The sequence below is a fragment of the Nasonia vitripennis genome (genome assembly GCF_009193385.2).
Source record: "Nasonia vitripennis strain AsymCx chromosome 2 unlocalized genomic scaffold, Nvit_psr_1.1 chr2_random0004, whole genome shotgun sequence".
Lineage (NCBI taxonomy): Eukaryota > Metazoa > Arthropoda > Insecta > Hymenoptera > Pteromalidae > Nasonia > Nasonia vitripennis.
In genome coordinates, this window is record NW_022279610.1 from 1733327 (window position 1) to 1755452 (window position 22126).

Consider the following 22126-nt stretch of genomic DNA (forward strand, 5'->3'; position numbering starts at 1 on the left):
ATAATGAACATACATTTTTTAGTGTTGTTGGTTGTTTATTATTACTTATCTAATAGAAAAGTGCAAAAAATTTAAGTACCTACCAATTTCTGCTGCAAAAATATTTCTAATAGAATTAAAATATTTATACAGTGGAATTATCACTAAATAATTATATTAACTGTTGCCAGTAATTGTATGTATAATATGTGTGACGACATGGTATGTATTACAAACTTTATAATTCTGCTTATACATATGTATTTTCAACATGCGTGTTTACATGTATGTGTGTATAGCATATGTATACAAACATACGTATGTATGTATATCTATGTATACTTAAAACAATAATAATTTATGAATAAATTAAATGGAAAAACAACCACGTTATTTAAAAAAACATAATGCAATTTATTTCTGATTCAAATAATAAATGTGTGTAAAATAAATATAAAAACTTTTTTACTTTATACTTCGATGTTTTACTTTTTCTTTTTCTGTATCGATGGCTTTTTATTGTAAAATTCTATTCATATTTTGGCATTACGGTTTATCAATTTATGATTTTTTAAAAATAAAACATTTAATATTTTTTTTACGTTTTTATCAAACTTTGACGTTTTTCTACAATACTTCGATGTTTTACTTAATCTTTTTCTGTATCGATGATTGGCTTTTTAATAAAAATTTTTGGCGGAAGGCCGAGTGTGAGACTCTTTCGACAATTTTCGGAGGCTATTTTTATTTTTGCAAATCGAAAGTTCGGGCGGCAGGTACGGCGCGGGGCCGGGGCGCCTGCTTGAAAATCATTCGTGAGTTAAGCGTCGTAGGGGAAGGTTCGACGGAGTCGCGGTGGCAAGACTGAGCGCGGGACTTATTTTAAAAGGCTTATTTCGGGAGCCATTTTTATTTTTCGCACATCAGGAGTTCGGGTAGGTAGGTGGCGACCACCTAGAGGAGTCATTCGCAAGTTAACCGTCGGAAGGGATCATTCGGGGAATAGCGAGACTTATGTTTGGACGCTAGCGAGGGCTCATTTGCGTCTTGGCCGCTGGACAGAGAACATCTAAGAAGGGATTTCATCTCGGATACAAAGTAAAAGTAAAGTTTGAAAAAAAATAATTTGACCTTGAAATGACCTTGTAGGACTGGCTCAAATTCGAGGTCACAATTCTCCCCCCCCCCCCCCCTATACAACAACTTTGGTCTCTACCACTTTTTTTTAATTTGGCGTTGCTAGAGGAATTACGTAGGCGGGGTTTCATTCTGGCTGCAGGACATTGAGATGACCTTCAGTGCCGCAACCGAACATACCATTCTGAACGTAAAATTTACCGCTCTTTCCATTCCCGCAATAAAAGAATGGGGTTCCTATTTAAAAATCCAAAGTTGACCTTCAAATGACCTTGTAAAAGGCGTTCAAGGTCAAATCCAAGGTCACCATCGGGTTGCCCCTTCGATATCCTACAACTTTGGTCTCTACCATTTTTTCGATTGTGGCTGTCCCTGACGAGTTATGAGCGGTGCCCGTTTAAATTGGGTCACCCTGTATAGTCATATGCAGATATTTATGTGCATTTTTTATTAATTTGACAGTATTTTATACATAAACAAATTAATTATTGTTCAAGACTTTCTATATTTTATCAATTTAATCATACTTGTATAATTAATATACCGCATTACATCAAAACATGCAACTCATCAATCGTCAAATCCGTTTCTAGCAAAAGTTTATTGTCATATTTTATTCAAATGTTTTTCCTTCTTAATTTTATTTAGTTAATAGTTTCAACAACTTTATGTTTAACTAATTTCTCATTTTACTTTATGTGATTAGCCTAAATTGGTTAAGTTAAATAGATAAAGACAAGGAAAAAACGTTAGTGCCATCGTAAAGAACGGGAAAAAGTACACAAAAAAAGTCTACTTAAAAAGTTGCACCTCAAAAACAAGGGGGTCAAAATATCGATTGAAAACTTTAATAATTTTTTTAGATCCGATATTTGAGGTTATGTAATCCCAAAAAAATTGCAGTTATTCATGACATAAAAATACACCAATGTGAATTTTTAAAAAAATTTTTATCCTATAGGGACTTCAGAAAAAATTAAAATCAAAAAAACACGTTTATCGACGTTACTGCGCATGCGCACTAGGCAGAGAGCTAAAAATTTGGCTATGGGAGTTTTTTTTTATCCCCCATCGAATGGTATATAACATATATACATTTTCCAAGGGGGCCATTTCACCATAGTAACCCGGCTATAGCCTTTATGGAAATCTTAATTTTTAGCCAAAGATACAGGGTCTTTGCCGTTCTGGAATCCATAAAGGAACTTTTGCACTATAAAAAGGCATCTCCATGAAATTTTTGGTGGTCGTAGTCCGGTTCGAAATCTTACTTTCACCAATATTAAGGTTTAAATGGCTTATAAGATAGGTATATATATATATATATATATATATATATATATATACACAAAATGAGCTCTCAGCATTGTCTTTATTCCTTGTACCTGGTCCGTTCGCCTTTCCCTACCTTATCTCCTATTAGGGGGCGTAGAAGATAGAGATCAAACCAACTCAATTCTCTAAAGCGGTGACCCCAAATATTCGCAATCCGCGAGTCATCGCGTGGCGCCATTTTCGACGCCGCGCCATTTCTCTAAGCCTCGATCGCGAGCTCGCTCTCTTCAGAGCTCGCCTCGGCTTTCGCTCCCGTCGGCCAGCAGCCTTCATTTCAAGCTTTTCTCCAGCTCTCTCGGTTTTTACACCGACAAAACCACGTCTTTTCGATGCGGCCCTTTACAGCCGCGCGATGACGCTTTTATCATCTCGGACATCACGTCTCGCGCCGGCCCCTTTACAGCCGCACGACGACGCTTTTACCCTTCTCAACAGCACTACATCTCGCGTCGGCCATTTTTAGCCCGCGCCGACGCTTTTAATTTCTCTGCGGCCCATGCACTGCCGCAGAGGACGATTCTCTCCGGCTCATCTACAGCTGGTGAGACCCACAAAACACCGTAACATCGGTCGCGAGACCAGCGAGCAGCGGAGCCAACAACAGCGGCAACTACTTCATCAGCGAGCATCGACGCTTGGACGCCGCGCAAGCCAGCATCATCGCGCAGACGCCGCGCCAGCCAGCATTATTGCGCGGACTCCAGATGCCCCGTTAGCCAGCAACAACATCAGCGGTGCAGCTAGCCTCGCACGCCACGGCCATCTTCACCGTCTCCGGCGCCTTGCAGCTTCATTACTCTCGCAAGGGCCGAGTCGCTTTTTCCATCGTGCCCTTGCGAAACCTGTCACTCGGCGCCGGGAACGCCGTTGCGTCGCTCAAAGCCGCCATTTTGCGTCGTTCGCGCCAGCCATTGCTGAGTCGCGCACCACAACGCGCGCTGCGCGACGCGTTAACAGCATCGGCGACGTCATCACAAACATCATCACGGACAGGCTCCTCGAGGCTCAACAACGCCAATCGCAGCATCATCAGCAGCCTCGCAGCCCGGATGCCAGCATCGCCGACATACGCCGTTGCTTCTCGCTAACACCGGCCATTTTCAGCCGCTCCAGCAACGCGCCAGCTCGCGCCTCATCATCGCATCTCGCACGGCACAGCGAACAGCCGCATGCCTCGCTCGCAGCGACAGACGCCGCGCAAAACCAGCACATCACGGGGTCCACAACGACTCGCTGACGACGACGCCGACGATCGCCGACGAACGCATCGCTCCGGATTCTGCAGCCATCGCCAGCAGCCGATCGCCGTCGTCCAGCACGTCACCAAGCAGCTCTGCGGCCAACAAGCCGTCCCTGCCAGCAGCGGAGCATCCTCCCGACGACGACGCAGCATAGTTCAAGTCGTTGCCCAGCCAAACAGGTTGTTGGCATCGTAGTACATGGGGTACTATTTATCAGCATCAGCATCAGCGAACCGTCAACCATGTATGAATACCGATTACAATGGCTGATACCTTCTCGTATGTCACGCTCAACAAACATCAACATGTCAATGTCATTCAGGAGATCAAGTCGAATCTAGAAAAAAAAAAATAATCTCTCAATATTTAGCGCAAATTTTAAAATTATTTATTATTATATTTACCTGTGTATATTTCAACATAGCGTCCCATGATAGACCTGACGTCATGTAGCAGTGAGTTGGATCCAAACCATACGCATCTCGACAATTACTTTTGAAATTCTCAAAGATTTCAGTAAAAAGTATGACGTCAGTCTTAAGATACAGATCATAGTACTGCCCGAGAGTTTATACATTAAAATCCTTCCAAACTTTTTCAGCGTGCTCAAAGTCTTCGTCGGAGATGTGCGCATCGTACAGACTACTGAAGAAATCTTCTTTCGTTGGAAAAACCACACTATCGACTTCAACGAGCGAGGAGATATAGTCGTACGGAAGTACGCTTTTTCTTTTTAACAAGCTGATCTGCTCGGAAGTAAATCCATCCTCGTGAAAAACTTGTTTCAACATGTCAACTTTCGTCAGGTATGACGATAATTTGTCCAATGACGATGGCATGAAATGGACCAAGTCTATGAAGCGTAGATTTATATCCGTGCCTTCGACAAACTTCGTAAAAGATATGTATCTTTCCTTAATTTAAGGCAACAGATATACGTGTCCAGGGAAACTTGTAGCAATCTCCTTGATGAATAGATATGCATCGTATGCGCTGAGATTGTTAAATACCTTTGGAATAGTCCTATTGTAACTATTGATTTGCAAGACTGCGTATGCTCCATTTTCTTCGTTGTATTTTGCTTATGTAAAGGATTTGCAAAGAAGGAATTTGGAAAGTAGGATAGTTTATCATCCCCTTTTTCTTTGTTTCTCTCGTAATTATTACTTCTTTGCCAGGCTAGCATAGCATCCTATGTCTCCGAAACAAACGACAAAGTATTATGATCTGGCTCTCAAACTAAGCACTTGACGCTTGCTTAATTAGCAAATCGTTGAAATATATTACTCATCTATAAACATTGATAACGGAACAAATAATAAATAGATAGATTCGTCAATCGTGTATAGGTTATCTAATTTAAAGTAAAATAGGAACACGGAGCTTCCGACGGCATAGTATATAAAACTCTTACCTTGTTTCATAATCTTATATGTATGTTGCTATTTTGCATTTGGTTATTAATTTAAACTTTATAACATAATTGAATACAATATAATATAAAGTTTTTTCCGTCTTTGAGGTACAGTGAAAAATTTGGTTGCAATTTGTGTTTTAATAATATTTCAATCTATTTTTGAATTAACCAACCTATGATAGAATCTTAGTTTTACAAAATTTTATCATTATATTTATAGAATGTGTTACGAGTGAGAGTGCAATAGAAAAGAGATGGACCCTAGGCATGAACCGACATACTCTGGCTTGCAAGGCAGACGTTCAGTCGTCGCGCCACGGCCGCCACCCGCATTGCACTTTTCTACTCGCTCTCTTATAGTAATTAGACACCCATGATGTGTATTAACACGTGACAAATAAATTAAAAACAAACGCTGCTAACTTCATCAACAGTATACTTTCTTCAAGAGATGCAATGATTAAAAGAATCGTTAAATGAAATTTGTAAAATACGTAAAAAACAACTTTACGCATAATAGCATATTTCGCTACAAATCTAAAAAAGTTCATTTCACACGAGTGTGAGGTTTCTATCCCAAGTAAAGCAAGGTTGACAAACACACGAGTGTAGAATTTATTTTCAAACCTGTATCGAAAATGTTTTTTGTCGATACTAGAGGCATAAAATGCGATTATATGTGCGTAAAATATATATGCAAAACGTGCGTAAAATCGACTCTTACGCACACCGTATTGAAAAATGATACATTGTGCAACTGGAGGAAGGGAAAGAAAATTGGCACTTTATAGTGAAGTGACCGAAACTAAGAATGCACAAAACATTATCCGAGTTTAAAAATTTTGAAATCTTAAAATGCGATTATATGTGCGTAAGATATATATGAAAAACGTGCGTAAAATCGACTCTTACGCACACCGTATTGAAAAATGATACATTGTGCAACTGGAGGAAGGGAAAGAAAATTGGCACTTTATAGTGAAGTGACCGAAACTAAGAATGCACAAAACATTATCCGAGTTTAAAAATTTTTGAAATCTTAAAATGCGATTATATGTGCGTAAAATATATATGCAAAACGTGCGTAAAATCGACTCTTACGCACACCGTATTGAAAAATGATACATTGTGCAACTGGAGGAAGGGAAAGAAAAATGGCACTTTATAGTGAAGTGACCTAAGAATGCACAAAAAATTATCCGAGTTTAAAAATTTTTGAAATCTTTCTTATTTTTCCCGTTTCTGGGCTAAATATGCCATTTTTAATATTTGATAAGAAATTAATAAAAAAAAAAAACACTTCACTTTAGTAAATCGACTTCAAAATTGTAACAGTTCTTTCTTAAGTTATACTTGATGAACCCGTATAGTTTCAACGAAAAGTATAAATGCGTTTGAGTTATCGTGGTAAGCATGTTTGGCCAAATATTATGAAATGATTAAAAAAATACTTTACTTTAATAAAAAGGAAACTTTATTCAGTTTTTCATTATGTTATACTCGATAAACCTGTAAAGTTTCAGCAAAAGTACAAATGCGTTCGAGAGTTATCGTGGTAACTATTTTTGGGCTAAATATGCCATTTTTAATATTTAAGAAGAAATTATAAAATAACACACTTTTCTTTAGTCAAAAGGCTTTAAAATTCAATCAGTTCTTTGTTAGATTATACTTGATGAACTTGCACAGTTTCAGCAAAAAGTATAATTGCATTCGGGAGTTATAATAAGAAAAAATTTTCAAGAATGTTTTGATAAAAAAAAAAATTTGGTTTCAAAATTTAATTAGTTTTTTTAGATCATACTTCATGAGCCTGTAAGGTTTTAGTAAAAAACACAAATATTTTAGAGAGTTATCGTGGTAACCATTTTCGCGCATACACGCACATACATACATACAGACATACATTTTTCAAAAATTACGTTTGCTGACTCAGGAACCTTGAAACCTTGAAATGTATAAAAATATTTGATATCGAAATTTTCGAAAAAAAATTATATATATATATATATATATATATATATATATATATATATATATATACATAAATACAGATACTTGATCTACAAATGACCTCAATGAAGCAAAAAAAGAGATTTGACATTGATTTATGTCCATTGGTTTAAATATAGTAAAATATCGATGTTTGTTAAATACTAATAAACTGTTTCACTAATATACAAAACCAATTGTAAAGACAACTGTATTAATAGTATGACATTGTAATAAACTGTAATTAATGATTCGTAGCCAACAATTCAATACTGTGAGGTTTTAATAAATTATAGCTTATCAACAGAATAACTTTTAAAATTAGTATAATATTTTATCAAAGTTCGTGTCGCATTATGGTAAGTTTTTTATAGGCCATACATATGTGGATATATCCACGTCAACCCGTAAGAAATTATTTTAAATCTTGGTCGGAATTCTTGTTTTCTTCAAGTATACACCTAACAGAATTTCAGACATCCAGGTGCTGCCAGGGCAAAGGTATGCCCATATAAAAAATTGAAATTTTCTGAATTTTTGCTTTTAATATTAATTTTAAAAGAAATTTGAGGCATTTTTTCGCAAATTTTCTGTAAAATCTAAAAAAAATGGTGAATTAGTGTGAAATATGATACTAAAAATCACATTCTTGTTTACCCACTACATTAAAAAGTTTTTCAAAATTTGTTTGCGTTCTTTATCCGAGAAACTTAATTACCTAGGTGAATTATCGATAAGAGGTTAGGATAATTTGATTTTATTAGTACTTTTTCATTCAATACAGCCGTACTTCCTAATCTTTACAAAGTTCATGTGATATGTATATGCTATACATATCATTTTACTTCACTGAACCCCATTCACGACCTTTATTTGTTATATCTAGTATCTAGTTAACCCTTTAAAAACCAGGCAAAACCTGGCAGAGATATCGAGAAACGAACTGTGCCATCCTTTGCATAACCAAAAAAAGAAAATACCCGTGTTTTTTCTTTTGTCGATCACAATTGTTTATAACAAATTATTCAAACAAATAACCCAAAACGTTGCTATTTTTCAAAACTGAAGGCGGATATCGATTCTACGGGCAAAAACACGACAAAAACCTCTGTAACGTTTTTTTGTCAGAGTTCAATTTGTTAGTGTAAAATAAGGATAAACAATCGTGCGCAAAGTAGTAAAAGTATCAATAAGCTTCCGAGTTATGAACCCAATTATGGCTCATTGCCGTGATCTTCTTTGTGTTTTCTGCAAATAGGTTTGCAACATTTCGTACAGAACCATTCAGTTCTCGTCAAACACGTACCTATCCCGCATTTTTCCATACTTCCTTGTTTCATGATGTATTCTGAAGAATTTTCAGGCTTCCTCTTTTCCCTCATTCTTTTTTCATGTACAATCAACACATGGGTGGTGTCGATCTCCACGATCAACACTGTAATGCTCTGATGCCTTCGATAAGAGGTAAAAAATGGACATGGTGTCTTTTTATGCGACTTATTCAAGCATCTTTAGCGAACGCTACGGTGATTTACAATAAACTCCATCCGGATGAAAAGGAAGGTTCCAAAGATATTGTTCAAGAAGTTTGTGAATATTACATTCAGAAGCTATCATCAGTACGTATTCCCAGGGAAAAGAGGAAGCCTGAAAATTCTTCAGAACACATCATGAAACAAGGAAGTATGAAAAAATGCGGGATAGGTACGTGTTCGACGAGAACTGAATGGTTCTGTACGAAATGTTGCAAACCTATTTGCAGAAAACACAAAGAAGATCACGGCAATGAGCCATAATTGGGTTCATAACTCGGAAACTTATTGAAACTTTTACTACTTTGCGCACGATTGTTTATCCTTATTTTACACTAACAAATTGAACTCTGACAAAAAACGTTACATAGGTTTTTGTCGTGTTTTTGCCCGTAGAATCGATATCCGCATACAGTTTTGCAAAATTACAACATTTTGGGTTATTTGTTTAAATAATTTGTTATAAACAATTGTGATCGACAAAGAGAAAACACGAGTATTTTTTTTTTCTTTTTTTTGGTTATGCAAAGGATGGCACATTTTGTTTCTCGATATCTCTGCCAGGTTTTGCCTGATTTTTAATGGGTTAATACAATTAATATATATTATTTGCTTCAAGAATTAAGTTATATCATCTATTAGAACATTTACTGAGGCTTGGCATCGATGTTTATGGCCAAAATATAAAATCCGCAAAAGAAAATTATTACATAATTAAGTTTGATTTAACTTATTCATTAGTATTCAGCATGCCTAAAAAAATCTTATTTTAAGAATTGAATCGTAATTTCCAATTTTATATAATGAGAGTTAGTAAATAACCTCTGAACTATAAATCAAAAGTTACTAATGTATACTCTCCTAGAAAATGCACCACTTTATATTATTCTATGAGATTATATGTACAAATATGCAGTTTTTATATGATAACATTCTACCCGAAGCATTTTGAATCAAAAGCCCAAAGAATATGCTTAAATAAATGTTACTCTCGGGTGGCAATAACTGCAAGTTGGATAATAATTATAAAAATTACTTACTTACAGGTCAAAACAAATGCAAACAATTATAAATATTTGTAATTGTCATCTATTATCTTGTGTTAATGTAAAATGGCTATAATGAAGAATAATTAGTTGGTGCCATCAGTCAGAGTACAGAGCTTATCTCATCTCCCGCTAGTTCTAGATTTGAAAGTCTTATAATAAGAGAGCAAAAAAGTTTTGAAAGCATTTTTTAGTGGTTTATATCCTGAATGGAATTTTTGTTGTATATTTTACACTAACTCACCCTAAGCATGCAATATAGCGCATGAAAATATACTTTTCTAATTCTACAAGAATTTTGAAACAAAAAAGAAAATAACATATTTACTCATTTTTATCGGTATTGCTTCTATCATGTCTTAAAAAGTCATTAAAGTTAGCATGAAAGGCAAAAATTGAGAAAATCTCAATTTTTCCCCCTCCTAGACGAAGCTTTGTAATAGTAAAATTGAAGACTCTCTCAAAAACAAGTAATGCATCCATTTCGAGGTTCGTCGAATTACGGGTTGTAGAGAATATCCGTATGGATGTGTGTGTATACCGCAATATTTTCGAATCCAGGCTGTGAATGTCAACAAAATTTGACATGTATATCTTTTTATGAATTCTAAATTCGTGAAAAGGAGTTATTTTATTTTGCCAACTAATTTTCGTTTCATAACCATTTTTTGAACTTTTTTAAACTGTATTTTTCGTTTTTCGTATTTATTTATTTATTTCATAATTAAACGGGCTATAAGCCCTTTAAAGAATTGCGTAGACGCAAGAAAATTTTACATATTCATAAGAAAAAAATACAGGTGTTATCGAGTGTGACTAACTATCGCGCCACACGCGGCCTTACGGCAACGGTGGTTTGCCGCCGTGCGAAGCCAGCCGAACGCTCGTGCTGTGCGCGATATCGCTTCGCGCGAGCGTCAGGTAATCAATTAAAGCTTTTGGGCCAGATGGGCGTGTCACACCGAAATTGTTATTCAATTATATGTACCAAAAATCGTTTCTAGGTTTGTTGTTTATGTATAAGCGTTTTGAAAAACTGTTTGTCACAGTAAAAAGTTTTTTTTTCAAAATATCTACAACTTTTATATTTAAGGTTTTTATGTAAAATGTATAGCCTCAAAGTTTTATGATGAATACTGGTTTATTGTAAAAAAATTGATATTGGCCTGTTAACTCAAATTTAAAGCATTTTCACGCTCAAGTGTAAAAAGAAAAAAGTTGTATTTCGTCGAGATCTACAACTTTTCTATTTAATTTTTTTACGTAGAATGCATAGAATTCGAGTTGGAGCCACAAAACCGTTTTTTGGCTCCAACTCGACCAACCACGGCTCCAACTCCAACAACGCCTACGGCGCCCTCGACTCCCACTCGTGCTCAAAACATCACCCTCGCTAGAAAAGGTCACTCCCCCCTTGTTGCACACCGAACTTTTTATGATAAGTGCACGAATATGCCACTTATCATGCATATGAAAGAAATGGGAAATTCGAGGACTTTTCAAAGTAAAACAATAGTATATTAAAAATTTTGAAAATTTCGAAAATTTTTCCTGGTAGAGATGTTGACGATAATATTTCCAGAAATAGGCAAGATTTGTATGAACTGGGTAGATTCCACTCTCAACATATCGGTAGAAATCCCATCTAAAATAACATGAATTCTGGAATATTTCTAGCCAGATCTGCTAGAAGTCGTCTGCAAGAGTTGCGGCTACATAACATAACCTGTATACATAATATACATGTATAACTGATACACCTATAAATAATATTATAACAAATATAATAAGCCACAATTACAAACAGTTACTAAAAAATAGCCCTTATTGCGCCCCGGATAATTCATTACCTGGCTGAACAAACATTATTTTTTCCGGCATTACTAAATAGCTTAGCCCGAAATCTTGAATTAAAAAAAAAAATTGTTGAAAATGATCTCTATCAAAAATGCGAGCTATTTGAAACAGAGTGAAATTGTTCAAAAATGCGTTCAAACGAGAATTTTCGGTTTTTCGTTTTGAACTCATTTTTTAACAATTTCACTCTATGAAAAGAAATAAAATTACCTTTGTCAATATTTAGACGCAGGCCGTTCTCCATTGACCACAACACGAGGGCGTTGGGATCAGACTGCAACAGTTCATGATCCCTTCGAGACTCAATACAGGAGAATAGCTTTACGTCATCCGCATACATGAGAATACTTGAGTTCTTTATACAGGGTACTAAATCGTTAATATATAAACAAAATAGCAACGGCCCCAGGTGTGACCCCTGGGGTACACCCGAGGTAACACAGACAGTCGATGAGATACAGTCCTTAAAACGGACCCCCTGAGATTGGCCCGTCAAGTACGACGCCAGGAGCGAGTGGAGGACCCCACGCACACCAAAGTTCCATAGCTTCGAAAGGAGCCTCGCGTGAATAACCCTATCGAAGGCCTTGGACATATCCGTATACACAGAATCGATCTGAAGATGCTTGGCGAGACACTCAGTCAAAAAATCGTTGAAGATGAGAAGATTGGTTAGCGTGGACCGCCCTTTTATGAAGCCATGTTGCTGGTCTGCAAGCCGAAGGGTAAGCGCGCCAGCTAATTCATCAGTCACAAGGGCGTCAAGCACCTTGAGCAGATAGCTAATGATGGAGATGGATCTATAGTTGGCAACATTATGCTTATCACCCGTCTTGAATATAGGCATTATGTACGAGAATTTGAACCTACTAAGAAAAGAGCCGGTGGCCAAAATCTTATTGAACAGCTTACAACGATGGGACCTTTGAGCGCAGACCAGCAACATTTGACGAAATGAGCCGGAATCCTGTCAGGATCAGGATTAGCATTATCCTTGAGCTCGTGCATAATAGATCGAACCTTTAGAGGCGTTATGTAAAAGCTTGGAACAGGCTCCAAGTCATCGCAGGGAATAACCTTAGCCATCTTATTAATAAAAACCATTTAGCTATAACGCATTTAACCGCTCGAGATCGACCACACTGTTCAGCAGAACAGCAAAAAAGGTAATTTTTCCAAAATAAGGCATATCTCCTAAAAGAAATATCAAAACCTTTAAAAAAAAATATGATAATAGGTTATGATTCAAACTGTGTACTACAAAAATTTCAATTTATTTAACCACGTAATTTTTCAGTAACAATACGAAAACTAAAACAAATAAGTTTTCTATGTCCAACATTTTCGAGAGTAAAAAGGCTTGCATTTATCTACAATTTTAGAAAAAGGTAGATTGTTTGTGTGTATTGGCTAAGTTCTTCGCGCAGCTTTCAGAACCCTATGGTTTTTAAGATATCTATTTTTAATTTTTTATTCAAATTTTTTAGATTTCTTATAACTCTAAAACTAAACAGTCAAACGCTTACCCATCCTTTTGGTCACTCCATCCTTGCAACTGACACCCCATCCCTATAACTAACAAGTAGTAGTGTTTATATAATTAATAGTAACTAAATATTATCATTGACTTGCGCCAAATAACGAATAATCCACGGCTACTCGATGCACAATAATGTGTGCGCCAAACTGCATTATACCTCGCACTCATAAAAAAAGTAGTAGGTGCAACTCGTGTGGCATTGGCACAATCTACTATTACATTTAAAACAATAATAAAAAGCGGAATAGGAGGAAGCTAAGTGCCAAGGACTTTGCAGCGGTTTTTTCACTGACCATAACTTTGCTCTGGCGACTCTTTAAGATCTGACATTTTTTTTTGCGTACTTTCAGGGGTATACTGGAGTAACACACAAATTTTGGACAAGATTTGTTTGAACTCAAAATTATTTCTGGATTTAAAATATTCACATTATTGCTAGCGGGCTATAACACGTTTCCAAAGTTCTGTGAAAACCGTCCAGACTATAAGTAGCCCTTAATACTTTACGGGACCTAATGCTCAGAATAGTTCTATAATCTGCAGGCGTTTAATCCGACACTGCTCCAGGTATTAAGATTATCCGTCGCTGAGAGGTCCTGAGCTCGGAGCAAGGGTCATAAACCACTTCCAACCCTCAGGTCGCATACCTGACGCATGGTCGAGGCTCCTCCCTAAGAAAGCACTGCAGATTCTAGTATTAATGGACTTGCACATCTCTTAAGCGCCAGAACTAAGAATATAAAAGGGAATAAGAATAAGAAACTTTAGAATAAACTCAGTCTCGGTTTGAAAAAATTGTACACCGCGCCATTTTTAATTTTGATCCAAATACCTGTAAGATCCATTTATAAATATTATAATAATAGTATATTGTGCAACTAAGGGGAAAAATTGGCTTTTTCTAGCGGGGTGATGTTTTGATCAAAACATCACCCGAGTCTGAAAAAGTTACTCCCCCCTTGTTGCACACCGTACTTTTTATGATAAGTGCACGAATAGGCCACTTATCATACATATAAAAGGAATGGGAAATTCGAGGACTTGTGGCTTTTTTCGTGCACGTATCATGAAAATTAATTTTTGTATCAACAACACAGCGTGTTTGTCTTCATTATTGTTAGAAGCAAGCCGCAACAAGATTTGAAATAATTTTTCACGGGTTGACGTGGAATAGGTCATATATTTATTTATTACGCGTGATACCACTTTGATGTTAAAATGATTTCCGATAATTTTACTACTGCAATTTTATCTGTGAATTTGATGATCGCTGCGCCTTTGGGTAGTTCTAACCGCAGAATTACGTCGTGCATAGTGTTTCATTTTGGGCATCCTAATATTTGTGTTGTATAGTAGAATTCTGTTTCTTTTTCTGGTTCCACGTTTTTTGTTGTGACTCGTAATCTTACTCCAGCTAGCTAAATTAAACGAATTTTTAACAGCCAGTGACGAGAGCACTTTTTGGATCCTCCTTTCCGTTTTTTCTCTTTTATCATAGATGGTATAAATCCATCTTCCTGAAGCCGCATAGTTGTTCTGCTAGTCCACTTGATCCTTCTATCCCACACAGCATGAAATATTTCAATGAAATAATTAGGAATATTTTAGTGATATGTATCCACGGAATATTTAGGAGATCTTTTATGAAAAATTTATCAAATGATTCAATCGAAATATTTTGTAAAATATTTCCAAAATATTCCATAAATATTTGGTTGGAAACTTCAAAATTGTTTTTATACATTTCAATATCTTATTTACGAAATTTTCCATAAATATTTCATAAAATATTGCCATATGGCCTGATTTCTCCTTACGCTGATTATGCGTTAAGGATCTGGCCCGAAGTGTCCAACATGAAGAGTGGTCTGGATATCTCAAATTTTCCTAGTAGTTTATATCTTTTTAGTAATCGCACGAGGAATTCTTTTTCCCAATCCGCAGCGAACATCTGTTCTTTGAAATATCAATTGTACGAGTCGACATCTACTTTTTATTTACGGACATAATGCCTACGTAGGTCTTAAGCTACTTCACAGTAATTTAAATAAAGCTGTACTATCCTAATATTTTCTTCTTAGTGCTGCTCAGTAGGCTGAGCACGTATACAAACATCTTCTTAGCGCCGGAGGATATAACTTGACTTATTGGTGCAGCTTTTCAATACATGCCCCAATGTGTCGTATTTAAAGCATCCGTTACTTCGATTTTCCGTACTTGTACGTATGTTGGCAATATGACCAAAGCCTAGGCACCTAAATGATACTTATTTCCATATTATATCCCTTATTTTGCAGACGACCCAACCTTTCTTAATCTTTTTTTGAGACAGAGACCCATTAAAAATCACCACAAAAAACGAGGTTAGATAAATGTCTAAATAATAAATAATAAGAAAAATCTAAATCATATTTAAATGAAGCTCGGCTGAGTGCGACTTGACTTCAACTGCTAAAGTTTTTTAGTAAGGATGGCTACAGCTCCTCTATCCGCCACCTGAGGACATACCACTAAGAAGTAGAGCTTCCCCCTCGTTGTTGTGTGTCTATGTGTGTGCAGATATATGGTTGCATGGGTAAGTGCATAAGCTTGTCTTGTAAGTCTAAGATGTATGTGCGTGTTTAGTATATGTGTAAGTTTGTATGCATGTGTGTGCGCGAGTTATTTTTTTTATCTTCTGTAAAGCATGTGTAACTGTGCCACCCTCGTGGCTACATGATCACCTAAATAAATCCATCTGCTTTTGCTTGTTTTTAATGAATTTATGTGTATGTGTGCGTGCGTGCGTGCGTGCGTGTATCTGAAAGTTGTCAGACGACCCGGTGTGTGAGTGCGTGCTTTTTTCTATTCAAAGGCACTTCGAATAGAAAAAAGAGGAAAATCGCACTTTAAAGTATAAATAGCAACATGGATGGTTAACAATTTCGACCTTAAACTCAGTGACTCAGGTGGGATGTTACTAGACATCAAAGATAGTTTTGCCTCTGACAAAAATATACGTGCTTCATTACACGACTAGTCACGTAATAATTTGCGTGATTTCTCGTGTAATTTCTGTAGTGAAGATTTAGCGTCATTTCTCACGTAATTTACTACCTGAAATATCACTAATGAAAGGAAGTATATGTATTAATTACAGAAAATCATTGTATATTTATGTCAATAGTAATAGTGAAATTGATTCATTTATACTATAAATGAACCTCAAGAATACAAGAATGAAAAATTGCCTCGATCAAGGATTGAATCCTTAGGGTCCTTAGCGTCCAAAGTCAATACCTCACCACCTGAGTTGACTGCTATTTTATATCTTGAAATTCTATTCAATTTATATCTAAAAATGTATCGTGTTTACAATAAAAAAAAATTTTCAAAAGACAATCCCTTTGAAAAAATGTATGAAACTTAGTCGAGATTAATGTTTTTCGAAAAAGTCGTTTCGAAATAATATCAAGATTTGGTATTCTTATCTATCAAGAGTAATTTTACACTGTTGTTAGGTTCAATTTTTAGGCACGACCGCGACACGGAAGTGCCTTATAGTTTCGTGTGCGAAAAATGTGTGAGATGCGATATCTCACGCAATTTTCGACCGATCGGGCTGAAATTTTAGGAGGTCTCCTTTTGCAAAAGCTGTGATGCGATTATCTCGGAAAGACTTTAATCAATCGGGCTAAAAATTTGTGTGCGAACTACTCTCGTAATACTAAGCTGACAGATTTATTTTGGGCTTGATCCTGCACGTATACGCAGAATGCGGTCACCTCCAAAAATCGCTAAAAACGGTTTTTTAGCTATAAGTCGAATTCTAAGCATTCTACAAAAAAAAGTTAAATAGAAAAATTATAGATCTTTGAAAAATACAACTTTTTCCCATTAACATCAAATCATGAAAATGCTTATAACTCGAGTTTACAGCCCAAAATCGATTTTTTACAGCTAAAAAACAATTATTTGCCATAAAACATTACGGATTTACGTTTTACATGAAAATGTTAAATGTAAAAGTTGTAAACATTTTCAAAATACAAATTTTTACCGTGGCAAACATTTTTTAACACTTTTTGATATACAAACCCTAAAAGCGATTTTTTGATACATAAATTCAATAATAACTTCGGTGCAACATGCTCCATCCAACCCAATTATTTTCATCAATTTTCCTATATTATTAAAAGCTGAAAGTTATATTTTGGCCTTTATCTCATACATATATACAAAATTAAACCACTTTTTTAATTAAATTATAAAAAATGCATAATTTAGGAAATACGTAATCGCCGAATACAATCCGTGTAACTTGGCATCATATAACGACGTACGCTATATTAATTAAATCTTTTAAGCTGAATCAGTACAATTCACTTTCAAAATTTAAGTGTATATACTGAACTAGAAAAACCTAAACTCAATAAAGAAAATTGCTTAGATTGAAGAAAAGTCCAGCTCTAAGTAGCTTACTACATCCCTCTAAACTATGCTAAATACCTAAACATTCAATTTTCTAATATTCTAATTGAAATCCTACAAATGAAATATCATCGTTTTGTTTACTTCCTCTTGAAAACTGCGATACAAAAGTGTTGTATTATTTATCTGAAATTACAATAGAATAAAATTAAAATAAGATATATTTTAAGAATATCTAGAAACAAAAATAAATAATTGATACAAATACAAATAAGATACTAATTTTCCAGTAGTTTTGATGATAGTGTTGATGACCGCCAGAAGAATACCAGTCAAAACTTTGACTATAATATTGAAAAAAAAAACAGGATAATACTGGATAAGCACCGACAGGCATTACGAGCGTGAAGCGCGAGCGTCAGCGGTCGTGCCTTATGCGCAAAATGCGAGCGGCAAGCCAAGGCGGCCATCAGGCCGCGCGTGGCGCGCTAGTTATTTATTGTTTTATTGGACAGGCAAGCACTTAGAAGGAGTCAATGATGGTGCTCGGATTACAGATTTATAGTTGTAGTTGTTTATTCGCTTTTTATATGTATCTGAATATTTGGGTTCATTGCTAACATGTTCATATGGGTGTTCGAATAGAAATTAAAAGTTTATCACTTAAGATGAATTTAACAATAAATGTTTTTGTTTCATTTTTGTAAAAGAAATATGCATGCAAGAGCTCAGATTATACGTACATTAGTTTCTGAATAATAGCAGACAGAACATTTGGATAAGAATTTCTTCTGACTTTTAAAAGTGAAAATTCTTATTATTGCGTTGGAACAAAAAGCAAAGTTATTATAACTTTCTACCTGTAAAAATACACTAGAAATCAGAAATATAACTGGCTAGAGTTAGTAGATCCTCTGAAACAACTCTAATATGAAATTTGACACAGCAAATCCAAAATTTATCATAGGCCTCGAGCTGAAAATTCCAAAGGAGACAGTTGAGTTAAAACTGTTACTGTACTTTATTTTCAAATAATTTTAAAAATATCTGTACAAAAAATTCAGATATGCTAATATGACCGGTGGCCTTGATCCTACTACTACCCATCCAGTAGACTTGGATATCTGCAGTTTTAGTATAAGTTATACACTAACAATGAAAGAAATCACATTCAAAACTCATATGTAACGTGGCGGATGCTCACTGGGATGGAGGGCCCAGCGAACAACTCCCGAACACCAACGTTGACAATTAAAGAATAATCCGGACGAATTTATTAATAACAGGGCGCCAGGCCGAACTACACTTTGCCCGCGACACAATACTCTCGTCTTCTACCGCGGCTGTGAAACTCTTTCCCTCGAGAGGAGGTTCCGATGACGAACACAAAGTATTTCGGGTGATACTCTCGGTCTTACGACTATGCGAAATAGCGGGTGATTAGGGACTAAACAACACTTTGCTCGATATTTAAGTATTAAAGTAAGAAAGAATTTTTATTTACTCTTTTTCTGACCACAAATTACACAACTCAACTTCTAATAGAATGCGTTAATTCCGACTATCGAACTCACTCTCACTCACACAATTTTCGTCGCGCCGCGTACTTCGAAATTCTCTCGCGCCACGTGGCATCAATGAATGCTCGTTCCCGGCGGCCACTAACTTCACTACGAGTTCTCGACACCATGAGTCTTACTAACCTGGCTACCAATTTCCGCACCACAACTGTTACTTCCTCTCCTCCTGATGATGTCTCGTACTCTAAGAAAAGCGAACTCGCGAAGAACTATCTCGTGCAGTTAATCAAAACCGGGGGGATCTATTCCAGGTTTCGTGCTCGTTGCCGTCCGGAACTATCATCCGCGTCGCGGGTCTCTGCGCCACGAGGACCTCATCGAGCCTGTCGATAATCGATATTTCTCGCACGCAGGCGACTAAACAGGCGTCGATACGGAAGTCAATACGCGCGCGATTCGAACCGCGACTCATTCTCTCACTCTCTCACGCCCTTGTTTTCACCATATCTCTGGCTCTGAGCCGCGTACAACGGCGCCAGTATGAACTGGGCTTATGCCCTCTACACATTTATCTCAGATGTTAGCAGGCGCGCCTCCACCGGTTGCCAATCGGGTCTTCTCCCTCCACTCCAAAGCAGTCGGGCCTCGGCATACGTATAGCTATACACTCGGCGCGCGCGCGCAGCTGCTGACTCGTCGTGCTGCTGGCCGTGCGGTTTCCCCCTCTCCGCACTGCCGACTCTCCAGCGCTGCTGCCTCGTGGTCTCGGCGCGCTTGCTTCCGTTGGCGGGAGTCAAAGCAGCGCTGCTCGGATCCGGGAGTTGTCGCACTGGTCAGCCGAGTGTGCGATTGCGTCGTCTGCTCCGGTGACTGACGTGCGATGAAGCTGCTGGCCACGACTCCTCTCTCCTCTCGTTACTACTACAATCACCCAAAATATTAGCAATTACTGCCATTGGGGCGACTCCAGTAACGAGAGCGAGGCGAGGATTCTGTGCACAGTGAAGACGAGCTAATCGCGTCACACATAATAACTGTTATGCCCGGACTACTCTTTATTAAATAGTCAAGAACGTAACGATATATGTAGTGGTAGAGGCTGTAAAAATGTTAATGGCGCCTAACACTCTCACTGTAAGTAGATGTAAATTAGAAACTTACCTTTTGCTTCGTTTGTCTAATCTCAAACGCTGCTACACGTTTGCTCGTTCGGAATCAAGGTTTTAGTAAATAACTTTGAAGGCGTTGGATATCAGTTGAAATATATCCAGTTTAGTCCAGATGTTCAGTTTATTTAACTTTGATTGCATAGGAATAAATACTTTGCAAGTGCACGAATAATAAAGATTTTGCGTGATATAGGTCGAATGTATAATTTACTGTCAATTGTCAAACCGACGCGTACGGGGCCCACGACTGACTACGAACTACTCGTTTAAGCGCGTATAAGGCTTTTTAAAACCTTTGTTCGTAACGTAATTTTTACAATATTTACAAACTTAAAATTACGGAAAATGTATACGTTAAAAGTAGCGCTTGCTTACAATGTTACGAATTACTGATTGCGCATTTCGCTGAATCGACACTGACATGCATTCGGCTGCGTGTCGAAACCGTACAGCGCACGCAATGCTTTTTTCTTTTAAGAGTTTGAATTTCAATGTTTGTATTCTAAAGATTATCATATTTCCAGGTTTTTAAATAAATTCATACGGTGAGTCGTACGACGTAACATAACAATTAATTATTCAACTCACTAATCTTAGCTGATATCAACGACACTAAGTGTTAGTTATACTCCGGTGCATGCAGTGGACTAAGATGCCAACAAATGCAGCATTGCTCGTAAACCTAGACTTACAAGAAAATATATTGCAAGCAAGGCAGCTTTTAAGTATATGAACACCTTCAAAAAACTATATTTTAGTCACATAGTTTATATTTACAAACAGAACTGTAGCAGTATATTAAAATAATTACTTTTAAGGGAATATCGTCGCTAAAACACTGTTTTTCTATTACATATAACTTTTTAAATAAAGCTTGTAATGAGAAACCAAGCGTGTAGCGCTCTAGTGTTAGGTTTGATAAATTATTCTACCAAGGGAAATTTCGATCGAACGTTTAGTTTTTTCTAAAATCTTGGAAATGCGAACAAACTTTTACGTGAACTCACGCGATTACAGCCCCAACCTTAGAATCTAATTTTACATTAAACATTTTAAATAAAGCTTGCAATTAAAAACCGAGTCTATAACGCCGTAGTGTTAAGTTTGATGAATAGTTTTACCAAAGGAAATTTTGATCGGACTTTTTGTTTTTCTAAAAGTTTGGAAATACAAAATACCCCGTGTCGGATTTGAAAAGCTTTAGCGACGACATCCCCTTAAGGTACCCATATCCAATACAAAATATGTATTTGGAAAACTTAGCACACAACATTCAAAATTAAAACTGAAAGATTCTTAGCTTGCGCTTCACGATACACGTACATGAAAACTGCAGCTAGTTATTACTCGACCTTGGCCGATCAACTACGAGCCTTGAAACATCACATGGAAACGAGACCTTGTCTCGATTATCACGAGGTGATCATCCCGACGTCAGTTGCACTGCACGCAGCTAACGTTTGCGCGACTGCTCTCGAAAACTCCATCCCGTTATAGTCCCTGTAGTACAGAGTGGGATAAAGGATTGAGGTTGAATAATAAATCAAACTAGCAAATAATGCTTGCTTCGCTCGTGGATCATACATTTTGTTTATTATTTTTCATTGTGGAGCAGGTTTTACAATAATAAAATGTATGAAAATTACTTTTTTTGTATAAAATATGTCAACATAACATTTTATCATTTGAATATAGTTTGTGATTTGTGATGTGATGCGATAATATAAGATACATAAATACTTTTTTCAATATGTACTATTATCGAATGTTTAAATTAATTTTTATAATGGTTCAGTAAATCTGTATAAAATTCTGTTTGATTATTATTATAAATAAAAATTAAAAACGGTATAACAGAAGATTAAAGTATAGAAAAAGCAACAAAAATATATACTATCACGACAAAATAATAATGAAACATTACATACTACAATCATATATTGATAGTATA

General features: G+C 36.5%; 1 protein-coding gene across 2 annotated transcripts in view; it reads left to right on the forward strand.

Moving 5' to 3' along the window:
- LOC103317091 (troponin C, isoallergen Bla g 6.0101) overlaps positions 1 to 22126 on the forward strand; it is a 179645-nt gene that overhangs the window by 21376 nt on the left and 136143 nt on the right. The window contains exon 1 of one of the 2 annotated variants that reach the window (XM_031924019.2): positions 7284 to 7460. The exons of the other annotated variant lie outside the window; for it this stretch is intronic. Coding sequence (XP_031779879.1) covers positions 7458 to 7460 — 3 coding nt within the window. The 5' untranslated portion in view covers positions 7284 to 7457. Of the gene's footprint in view, positions 1 to 7283; positions 7461 to 22126 lie in introns of those variants that run through there. 2 annotated transcript variants of the gene reach the window in all.